This window comes from Carassius auratus, unplaced genomic scaffold (genome assembly GCF_003368295.1).
Source record: "Carassius auratus strain Wakin unplaced genomic scaffold, ASM336829v1 scaf_tig00000254, whole genome shotgun sequence".
NCBI lineage: Eukaryota > Metazoa > Chordata > Actinopteri > Cypriniformes > Cyprinidae > Carassius > Carassius auratus.
In genome coordinates this window covers 1481123-1493128 of record NW_020523286.1, presented here as the reverse complement: position 1 = coordinate 1493128, position 12006 = coordinate 1481123, and the positions used below count along the sequence as shown (strand labels likewise).

The 12006-nt window shown below is 38.8% G+C and overlaps 1 protein-coding gene across 7 annotated transcripts in view; it reads right to left on the bottom strand.

Moving 5' to 3' along the window:
• Positions 1-11636, bottom strand: part of agrn (agrin) — a 238248-nt gene extending 226612 nt beyond the window's left edge. For 4 of the 7 annotated variants that reach the window (XM_026241825.1, XM_026241823.1, XM_026241821.1 and 1 more), the window contains exons 1-2: positions 11187-11387; positions 9903-10164 (exon numbers count right to left, since the gene is read on the bottom strand). In XM_026241825.1, the coding sequence (XP_026097610.1) occupies positions 9903-10164; positions 11187-11387 (463 nt within the window). Of the gene's footprint in view, positions 1-9902; positions 10165-11186 lie in introns of all 7 variants that reach the window. The other 3 variants (XM_026241820.1, XM_026241830.1, XM_026241822.1) reach the window with 2 other exon arrangements.
• Between the last annotated feature and the right edge of the window lie 370 nt (positions 11637-12006).

The following is a 12006-nucleotide window of genomic DNA, read 5'->3' as shown; positions in this document are numbered from 1 at the left end:
TAATTGCTGAGCTGCGAACTATGAACAAGGGTGTTACAAGCCCAGAAACAATAAGTAAATTATTTTCTTCAAAGGCCACAACTTCTTTACAAGACCTGTCTTACTTGAAGTGTGCAGCATTCCAGCATTTTCAGCTCCATAATAACAGAGTAGTAATGAGGCCGTTTCCTTCCACATGGCCACTGGTTTACAGATACTGACAGCTCGGCACAGCAGGCGGCCATTCTCATGGGCATGTGTGTGAGAAAGCGCGAGGGAAAGCCAGAAGGACATTCAGGAAGAAAGAGATGTGGACGTGAACGTCCCTAAAACTATCTGTCAAAGACTTAAATATCTACTAGCAGTTGTGTGTGTGCGTAACCAAGATGCCCTGTGTCAGATATCTCTGTTTGCCTCTGAAAGCCAGCACTTCCTTGCAACTGTTAGCTAAAACAACAGGATTACTAGTCGAATTCATTTGAGCCAGACAGATATCTTGACTTAAGAGGCCTTCAGCAGAACAAAGATGACCAGATCGCTGGAAAAGAGTGGCACTGCTTAACTACAAAGAGATCTGGAGCCTGGAGATTTTGACATATGCTCATTCAAGGTGCTACATTTATGTTTCGTCAATGACGAATAAAGTGACAAATATTTCAAGAGATTAACATACACAGTTCTTACAAATTTGTATTGTCAGATCGCATATGCTTATTAAAAATTTTGATACATTGATTTCAAGAAAAGGTACAATCATGTAGTGCAATCATAAAGTACTTATAAACAACATAAACCATTAATGCATGTGATTATACATTTTTCACAAAGATTTCTACAAATAAATTTACCATTCAAAAGTTTGGACTTGGTAAGATTTTTGATGTTTTTGAAAAGCATCTTGTGCTTCTATCTGAATAGAAGCATTAATTTATATAAAAAATAAATAAATAAATAAAAACTATTACTAACCCCAAACTTCTGAACGGCAATGTATGATGAATTTAAACACTATCATAAACACTATTCAAATATATAGGCATTTAAAAAAAAAAAAAAAAAATTCTAAGAAATAACACTAAAAAGACTATGCTAGATTATATTTTCTTTTCTTCATTAGGATATCACAACTGCTGCATCACCTGCTCCTATTTTTAATACATACACAACATGTGTTATTCTAAGCATGAATTAAATCTATTTGTAAAAAGAAATCAAATGATCCAGACATTGACCCACAGAAAAACCAAAATGTTTGGAGGTGATCTTAGATTACAGGATGTGTACACAGACCTATTCCCTCTCACACTCCATGTTGGGTTTAATAAGTACATGTTTGAGTAGAGAATTAGGTCGGGTCTGCTGCACCTCAGCAGCAGGTCTCGGGTCTGCACCTGGTGGTTATTACACTGGCAGCTTTACAGGCCAGATTCCAGTGTAATTACAGGTATGCTCAACAGGGCTCTGTAATACAGAGGACTGTGGGAAAGCTAGTGGCACATCTACCTCACTTTCCAAGAGCTACCGTTTCACATGCATTAAGCATTTATCTTTAATGGTCAAACATATCGAAGTCATTCAGTTGCGGACAGCCCTAATGTCGGCCAGATGATGAGAGGAACCCATGATGAGAACCAAATGAGCTGAAAATAGAACAAGATGCTACCAGCAGGAAACAATCTAGGCGAGAATGACGAAAAGGAGGTAAAAGCAAACAGGAAAGGATTGTATCCCAACATTCCCATGGAAGTGACCATTTGATAACAAACAAAAAAATATTAACATCCTGTGATAGCCAAGTCTGGGATAACTTGAATCCAGCTAACAGGACACAAAGAAAAAAATCAGAAAGGCTAAATTATTATTAGAACCGTGGGGGGGGGGGGGGGGGGCATGTGGGAGGATCAGCTATGGATTAAAGCAGCACAGGTTCCTCCGTGACCTTTCTAGTACACTTAGAAGGACAGAAAACCAGCAATGCAGCTCCAGTTTAATGATTGACCAATGCCAGGTCAGTGCAGGACAGTTTCATGCTGATGTTGGCCCGTATGAATGAATTCTTCCTTTTCAAGGAAGGCACACATTGCACACACTCCATTAGCATGTGTTATTCGGGCTTTTGTGTGCTCTTTGTGCTTTACACCTTACAACTACTGACATTCCAGTAGGGGCAAACGAAACGGCATCGAACCCCCTCCGTCACGGGTTACTTCACTCAACAAACAAACTGTAAAAGTGGATTGTATAGCCCTGAGTGAACTCTTGACCAGCATTTAGCTTGACAGGTGGTTGTCCTGTGTGCTATAGATTGGTAGAACATCTTGAATCAGCAGCCAACCAGCTACCATCTTCAAAGAATCAAGCTAGATTCGGAAACTTTGGTGGACCAAGACAATCTAGAAAGCAGTTTTGACCAGCATACTACAGAAATCTGGTCAAATCTGGCTTACAGTTGTTTATAGCTAATCTAAGATTGTTATATCCCATTTGAACACCAGCTCTGGCCAATGAGAAACCAGTGACAAATGGATATTCCATCAAAGATGTCCTCGAAACATTGAAAACTAAGCAATTTGCTTGGTTTCTATTAGCTGTTTTTTTATTTGTTTAATTGAAATAGCATTGAGTTTGAGAAACTACCAGGGTGTTGCAAAACAATACTTGTATTTCTATTACAAGTTTGGAAGTTATAGTTCATTTAAGAATGATCATGTGACTTTTACGTACACCAGGTGACATATAAATGTGAAACAAAAAACTTTTCCATTGCAATTTCGTGAAATATTCCTTTTTTGAACCGCCTCATATGAGCGTAAAAAAAAGTTTGCGATATATAGGAGTTTTACGTGATATTGACGTGTTTCCATTGGGCTTATTTTCAATTCGCAGTTTCAGTTTACGCAATTTGAAGGGTCATGGAAACACAGTTAATATTTTCTTTTCAAAAATCTTAATTTGCCTATCAACACACTATACAAAATAAGTGTAGGGAGACAATATCTGGTTCAAGAAACTGTCTCATACATTACAGCCCTGTTTTCATCTACCTATTAGAAGGCTTTTTTTCTTCCCAAAGTTTGACACCATGACCATTCAATTAGCAATGCGTTTTTCACACCGTCAGCGAAGAACTCATTTTCACTGGACCCTGACATTAAAGTCGAGCTTAAATGGGAATCATAGTCTGTAGCGGGTTCCAGTGTCTAATGAAAAAAAGGAATTTAAGTTTTCCTCAACCTCAGCACTTGCTAGCGCCTTTTAAAAAATGAGCTCTCAAATTTAATTTAACCAGTGTTAATGCCGGAAATAAGACGGTGATGAAACTTGCTTTAGTCTCTTGAGATCTTATGGTCATTTAGAATGATCAATGCAAACAAGCTTAACAACAACAAAGTGTGAGTTAAAACATTGTCCAGTGACTAAACGTGTCTCTCTGGTGCCAGTTGAATCTCTGGCTGTAACAGTGAATGGTGGTGGATTAGCCACATTAACCGCAGCAGCTGTCTATTGCCTCACATTTAGACCCCTCTCAAACCTTGCCACAGAACTCAAGGAATCCACAAGTGAAGTCTCCCCATCCATTCTACCCATTGTGTCTGGAATGCAAGGGGTTTTCCAGTCTATTGCCCATCTAACTCCTGAGAACATACTGACCAACTGAGTTTTTTTCCTCCTCACAGAAAGCACACAGCTTTTTTCTAAAAAGTACCAACAAACATCTCACTGGACAGAAGTAGCAGGTACAGACTCTTTGCATTTAATTTAGTGATGGATGAGTAGAGGCCAAACAACTGGTATTGATATTTCAGTTTTAATTAACTTTTATTTTTTACCCACAACCAAGGTCTTAGGTTAAAAAAGACTCCAAATAAAATATTTTTAAAATGAAAGAATTTTAAATTGAGGCCCCAACGAAGTAAAACATGCACAAAATCACAAAGTAAATACTACTTTTTTTTCTTTTTTTTATGAAAACATATTGCATCCCTGTAGAGATAACATGGCAAAAATAATACTTAATGGTCAATAAAAATGCAGTTGCCTCACTCTGACATATTTCCTTAAATCTAACAGATCTAACATTGAATTCCTCACATTTTTGGACTCTGTGTAATGAAATCAGTCTGACTTTGAGACTCTTGACGTGTGTTGCTTAAACAATGATGTCTGCTGAAGAGATTAAACCAGACTCGGACTCAAACTGCCAAGAAAAAACTCTTGTCCTTTCTACAGGAAGAAGGAGAATATAAAGTAAAAAGAGGTGAACAGAGGGCTGCAAAACACTCTTATCCCTTTGTTTCACAGCTTTCTCATTCCCAAAGCTTAATTAGCATTCCGAGCAAGTGTGGAGGTTTCAGGGTTTAATTAAAATCTTCAAATGTAATAACTTGGGAAAATCTAACAGGTATAATTCCCAGCCTTTGGCCATTCCTCCTTACTTGAGTTATCTTTTCGCTGTCAGTTTTTCTAGCCTCTCAGTCAATCCGTTTTCTAATCATATTCCACAGAGAAAGTCCCAGTGATACAACATGCTAGAAATCATCCTACCAAAAAACACCTTCCCATGACTACCCAGACAAAGAAGTGCTTGTGCACAGACAGATGAATAAAGTGATAAGCCTATACAATGACTCAATGGAGACCAAAGTTCTCTTTGCATTTAAGACTAAATACTTAATACTAGTTCTGGCATCTACAAATTTACACATGCAACTAGAATCGCCCTATTACAAACAGCCATCCAGTGACGCATAACAGTTATTTCCTATAGATCATTTCGGCCCCTGGATCCTTGTGTTATAGTGCCGACAGGCTTTCAGCTCCATTCACCGATGGCTGGTCTCCCAAATCTCATAAAACACATTTGGAAATCCCTGGGCTAAAGTCTGACTCAGGGAGATCAGCCTGAAATAACACAGAGGTGATTTTTTTAATAAAGCCCCTTTCTGAGAGGGCCCTTCTCCAATGATTCTCATCCCAAGACCATTAACAAGGGGTGAAGGAAGTCCTTCAGCTCAATTATGCTCAATCTATTAATCATTACGTCCTCAGGGCTGAGTGCAGGCGGGCTGACCTGCGTGCAATGTGGAATCAGAGACACGCCAGTCCTCCTTACACAAACAGCCAGAATAAAAGGGAAGTGCGCCTGAAGACCTGCTACTATCATTCCCAAATCGCCACACACACACACACACACACTTAATCCAGAGAGTTTGACTGGATGACCTACACTCATTATCACGACACACCACCAGCACTGGACTCTCTGTCCTCAGGCTAAAGCTCAACTTGAACTGGGCCCCTTGAACCATGTTGCCCTCGTGACAGAGGGACAGATCAGAGGAGAAGTTCCCAAAAAATAAAATAAAATTAACAATGTTGCAGTTCATTAGCTATATTAAAAACAAAATATTGCAACAAAAAAACTTAACCTCTTTCTCAAATCAAGCCGATCTCAGATGCCTGTCTTTGTGATGTCACTAACTTGTGATAGCTCATTAACATTTCAAGGAAAAAACTATAAAACTACTTGATCTGAAAAGAGCTGTATTTGACAGGGTAAAAAAATGTTTTTTTTTACGATACCATTGAGAAATTTTAACAAAACTATGTTACAGACTTTTCATTAAGAACCTAGAGAATTATATAAACTGGGCATCCGATAACCCCTTTAACAGGCACCCAAATAATCTGTTCATAATAATAAGACTGATAGTAATCAGACTAAAACTCTTAAATGTAAACACCTTAAACGATCTGGCTGATCAAATGAAATTTCAATTGGATTGAAAGGGATGGTGTAGACCTGAAATAATCTGATCAACAGACAAAGAAATGAAGCATATAAACTTCTTAGAATATAAAACTGTTTTGGATTCATTCCAATTTTTAACCGCATATATTGAAGCAAAATGAGGAGGGATTTGTTTCAACACCAGTGTTGATCTGAAATAAACAATTCCAGCAGGGAAGAGATTCTAGCATCCATTTATTAATATTAACCTGTTCACAAATCAATCATTCTTTTGAACCAATTTAATGATTTGGTCTCTAAAGGGTGGATTTGTTTTTGGTTTTGAGATTATTATTTGAGATTTTCATTGAAAATCTATAAAAGTATGAATTTTAATATTCAAAAATTATTGTGTCAATAGTTTGGGGGACAGCAAGAACAATAACAATGATTTTTGTAATAATATCAGTAATGAACTCAACTTCACTAGTTCACGCTTACATATAATTAGCTGAGGTATGGTATGCGTATTTGGTGTGCTGTCCGGGGAAGGGCTCCGAGCTCGAGAATGGCATAAAGTGAACTTGAAGTGAGGAGATGGGGAGGAGGAGGGATGCTGATAAACCGTCAATGGATAGAGGTAAGTCAGCGATATTTATACTATGGGATTGATTACTTGATTATTGTCCACCTGTGTTGATTAGGCTAAGTATCTGACGCGCTCCTCCCGAATCTTATTAATAAAATTTCATATATGATGCCACAGTGTTTCATTTAATGACTTTTGGAAACACTTTTGACAAACACCTCAAAAGAATTTTAGAACAGGTTCGCTGCAATGAACAGATTCACCAAAAGGATCTGACTTCTCATTGCAACCATAAATCAAGCTTCTTCATGCTTTCATTCTCTTTGCTTAAGTTTCATCACTTCTTCCTCAAGTTCAAAAGCTGCTGCAATGCTTAACACATGAAGCCATAGCCATTTTTTTCTATCCAACTTGCTTTCCAGCTGTTCTTTTTCATAGTTAAAGTCTTGATTCACTCTATTCAGGGATCAGAAATGCAAGGATCACAACGGTTTGAAACAGGACCACTTTGATTTAAACGATTATCCTCCAGTACAAGGCAAGCTTCCACTATTGTGTAGTTTGGCATTTAATGAATTAGCGTCCACATACTCATACAAAGTCAGAGAAACACTGAAAAGCAGCATGTTCTCACATGCCAACTTCACAGAAAGGAGAACACTTGATTTGTTGACTTAACAAACAATGCCAAAATCTCTGCTTTCAGGTTTCCAGATTCCAACTGTGGAATAAGACAGGATTTCAAAGATTAGTTCACGCAATAAAACCATTTATTTAAACTCTGTTAGGCTTTCTATTTATTTCCATTAAAAAAGTCCTGCTCTATTTCATTCAATGAAAGAGCCCATCAAGCTCCAAAAGGACCAAAAAGCATCATAAAACAATCATAAGTTGAAAGTCAATATGACTTGTTTGCTGTATGCCAAGATATTTTGTATGATGAAACGGACTGAAATATAAAAAGTCGGTACTCATTAGAAGTCTTGTTTTACAGCTTTGGACACCATTCCCTTTCATTGTATGAAAAACAGCAGCTCAGACATTCTTCTAACCATCTCATTTCAAGTTCCACAGATGCATTTGGTGTATTTTTGCCAGATGAACGCATTAACCCAAGTGCATTTTCACGTAACAACCCAAGTGGTCTGTTTCAGCAAAGAGCAAACAGGGTGGGATTGAGAACGGGACGCCTCTAGGCCTCTCCTATAAGCATTCCAGTCTACACTTGTATCAAGAATTTCTGATTGCGTTCTCTTGTTATCCCATTTCACCCTCCAAATCTTGTCATTATAAACAGCGTTTTTTCCACCCTTAAGAAAACTTTGGCTTTGACGGCAGTATTCTAAACTTCAGCTAGGAATCTCTTCATTTCTCAGTGCTATCTAACCTGTCAGAAGTGAGGAGAGAGGAGAAGATACACTCAACATACTGGCAGGTACGATCTTGTTCTTTCCACCTCACACGCTCTCTTTTTTTTTTTTGCTGTAGGTCTAATACTAAGCAGTGACAAAGGAAAGATAAAAAATAAACTTCACTAAAAGGTCATGCTTTATTAAACAATTGATGGATAACATCAAATTCCCAAATCAGTTTAGCCAACTCAAAAGAACACCATTAGGCACCATTCATAAGTCACTCAGCCTTCAGGGCAGTACTTTTTAATTCAAGGCCTGGTTTATAGTTTACATGTCTAACCATGTCAAAAACAAAGACAGAACCACTGTTTCTGAATGTTTTGAAGTACAGGTCTCTGTTTATAGTCTCAGAATAAGAATTCGCAAGCTGCGTGTTTAACAAAACCGTTGGCCATTCTGAGCACAGCTGTTTGCTATTTGTAGCATGTACTTGAGCATCTTGTGTGCAAAACAAGATCCAATCCTATTACAATATAAAAAGAATCCCATTTGTTAAATAAAGCACATGGCCTCTCATTAGCCAGAGCAGCGTTTATTTTCAGTGGCCTTACACTTAGCCCTTCAAGTGCGAATGCAAAATACGGTATTTGCTAAATTACCCCCTTATCAAACCTTTTAGATTTTAGCAGCCTCAAAAAAGACAGTCTCTCCACAGCAGTGGCTTGTGCCAAAAAGCACAGCACTAAAAAGTAGAGAACAAAGAAAAAAAGGAGAAGGAGAAAAGGGACGTTTTGTGCCCTGAAGGAAAATCGTTCTGATTTGTGCTTGATTCTATTGAGCACTAGAAACCAATGAGGGCTTGTGAGTCACCTGCCATGTAGTCTCAGTCTCATGGTGGGCACAAATATGGCTGGCATGTGCTTCATATACCAATGTCTAGCTCACCAAAAAATATGAATTCTGTCAGAAACAGAAGCTCAACCGTAGCTTCACGCAAAGAGCATCACTGAGTCTCACGCTTCAAGTAAACAAGCTTTCGCTTCCATTGACCATATTCAATATGCATTATGTGAGAGGTCAATATCCATATGAATAAAAGCCTAAATTAAATCTGTTGTATGTGTCTATGAGCTTTTTGAAGCCTCAAAGTGTTGGTGTAATGAACTTTCAATGGAGGGACAGAATTGTGCTTTAACACTAGCCAAGAAGTAAACCATGGTTTCAAACTTTTAAAAGTCAATCAAGCTATCTCTTCATATTAAAGTGGTTGATTCTCAGGCAGAAGAAGCTGAAAACTGGACCAGACTTGATGTCAATATTCAAAAGTCTAGACAATACAACCTGCCATACAGAGAGGCTCTAGAGTGCAGATTTACACAATCGATTAGACCTATAAGAGGGATGTTGGCTTCAAATGCTCTGTATTCCAAACTAATGTGTTTTTTCTCTGTTTGTACGGCTGCCAGCATAACTACAAGCACTGCTGATTTACAAAATGGAAAAAGGAACTCATTATTTATAGGAGAAGGACAACCACTATTTCACATTTACATTAATAAACCAAAAGCACTTTGAAAAGACACAGAAGTTTGGACATCAGTCTGGCCTTTATTGATTCAACTGTTCTTTCCCACTGAGACAAACTTTGCTCTGATGGTCTGGCTTTGAGAAGGTTGAAATAAGCAGTGACTGCCATCATTATACAGATACAGGCGCCCATGTGAGCTTGAAGCTATGCGGTTATGTTTTAGTATCTCCACTCTAACTCTATAAATGATTTCCCTCAAGGAAAGGTAGAGGTTTGGACTTTCACTCAGGTTAGTCAAAGGCCCTGGAGGTGCTCAGTAAGCGAACAGACACACCCTCCTTCGAGAGCACTGACTGTCAGTGGCTGATTACTAGTGACGGTACACATGATTCGCTTTGCTTTTAAGGCCTGAGGGCCAAATAAATTTAATAAATGTTGCCAGCTAACAAAAAAGTTGGGAGAAGAACAAAAAAAGTTTCATTTGGAATGCTATGATTGCTGTATTAATATAATGTCAATGGTTTATGTAATGTCTCAAAATGCGAGCTGCTTCATTAGGTACAATATAGATGCAGTTGGAGCAGAAAACACCACCTGCTTTTGCAATCAGGACCGCCGTCACCGCCACGGGAGATTTTTAACTCTCAAATCTCTACACGGCCAGAAGATGTGAGTTACAGCTTTATGCTGAATCAGGAAAGTGTTTTTTTTTTTTTTTACCTTCAACGCAGTGCTCCACCTCCTCCAAGTTGCGGAGAGTAATCCGCATCAGGCTTGAATTGAGCATCAGTTCGTTCTTGTGGCTCTGCCACATGTACTCAGGGGCCAGGTTGACAAAGAAAATGCGTGTATCTCCGGTGGCCACCTGATTGTCGCAAATATGGGGGTCTCCGAAACCGCCGATCATCACCTTGTTTCCCCCGTCCAGCAGCACCTCTCCATTCACCATGGTCTTGCCTTTTAGATAACGCCATACCCTGACCTTCAAACAGGGGAAAGACAACATGAGATTAAGTAAAAACACCATTTTCTGCAGATCAAGGTCACTTTCTTGCACATTCCAAAGCGGCCACCTACCGCCAGTTGCATAAGACCCCGCGATCTAACTCTGCACAACACTTACAATGCAATTCTGATTCATATATGCCTGAGTGATGGTCCAAAAGCATGAGGCCACGTTGAAAATATCTAAAATAATCACTTATGCTATGAAATGAATAGGAAATATAAGATTCTAGACTATTCCTATGTCACACGTCAAATTTAAGTAAACATGTGACTCTTGTGAACTGGTCAGATGTCAATTGTTATGTTTACGATATATTTTAACATTTTAAAAATGCAAAAAAAGAAGCAGTTTTCATTAGTATCAGACATTGCCGAATAAGCTCTGCAGTGTTTTATGAAATGATGGTAGGAAGAGCTGCCATTTCAGATCAGTCTTCTTTTCACACTTTTTATCTCCTAATGATTAGTTTCTGCAAGACTTTGATATACGTGACCGCATTCAGTTACTTCTAACAGTGTAAGCACATGATTAGATGATAATTGCAGATAATTGAACCCAAAGCACTAATATAGCTTGAAAGGACATCAAATCACTGCAAAGGCTGTTCAGGTTTCTTGTGTTTGAAAGATCAAATTACAGGTGGATCAAAGTAGGACTGTGGACATTTTTCATCAACTGAGTAAAACCAATGTCCACACCTTACAAAAACCCATTAGAAAGATATTTAAACAAATCCCTTTTATATACAATTATTAGGAAATTCTAAGTGGTTGCAGTTACTTGGTGTTCATGAGTTAACCACTTAGACAGCATTATACATCATGTTCCCATGATATGAGTTTCAGACCAGGACAACTGAAATATTGAGCTGGTAGCTTTCGTCTATATGTCTAACAGGTGATATACATTGCACCACAGTTGCACAGAAGTACATATTTACCTTTTTTGCTTTCACTTTGATGCATTTGAAGAGTGTCTGGTGCGCAAAGTCTTACCTTGCAGGAATAAGTGTTGTGCACCGGATCCATGTTCAAGATCTCCTCTACAGTCCCAGTTAAAACTATATTCGCCTCTTCTTCTCGTTTTTCCAGGTCCTTTTCTGAACAACTTCCATGGCAACGCTGACTCAAAAGCACAAAAACAACAGCAAACGACCAAACGGGCCAATAAAACGCCTTTCTGCGAGAAAAGCCCATGGTCAAACCAAACGGATAAACGAGAAAGTTAGAAACTCTCTCTCAATGCAAACGCCGGACGAGTCCTGCAGCAAGTTTGATGTAAATAACAACACGACCGCGCGCTTGTCTCTATCTTCTTCAAACTTCACTGCATGTGATCTGCGCTCATATCTGCGCTGAGTGAACGCGCGAGCATCAGCCGGCAGACAGAGAAGAATAGAGAGAGGAACGAGGAATGCCTCTGCTCTCCGCCCTCGTGCGCACACTCTCTGTCCTTTCAGAATGACGCTCCTTTCACAGGACATTTGCATGCAATCTGAATTGCTGATACGAGCGGCGGAGGGGGCGATTTCAAGCGCGCTGGTGAGAAGCGGGTGTAAAACGCCACCCCTTGGAGAGATTGTGCCAATTCGGGCAAATCAACCGGTCCAGAGGATTATAGTTGGAGTGATAGAATAAACTTTCAACTAACAGTGATCTTTTCAGTTACACTTGCATGAACATAGAGAGATTCTCAGTTTGAAGTCTTAAAACCTTTGGAATTGTAATGCTACTGGCTGGATTGTCACCAAAACTATCATGATTTACGAGTAAGTCAAGATTGAATTCTGAAGTTAATACTATTTTCACGTTTTGT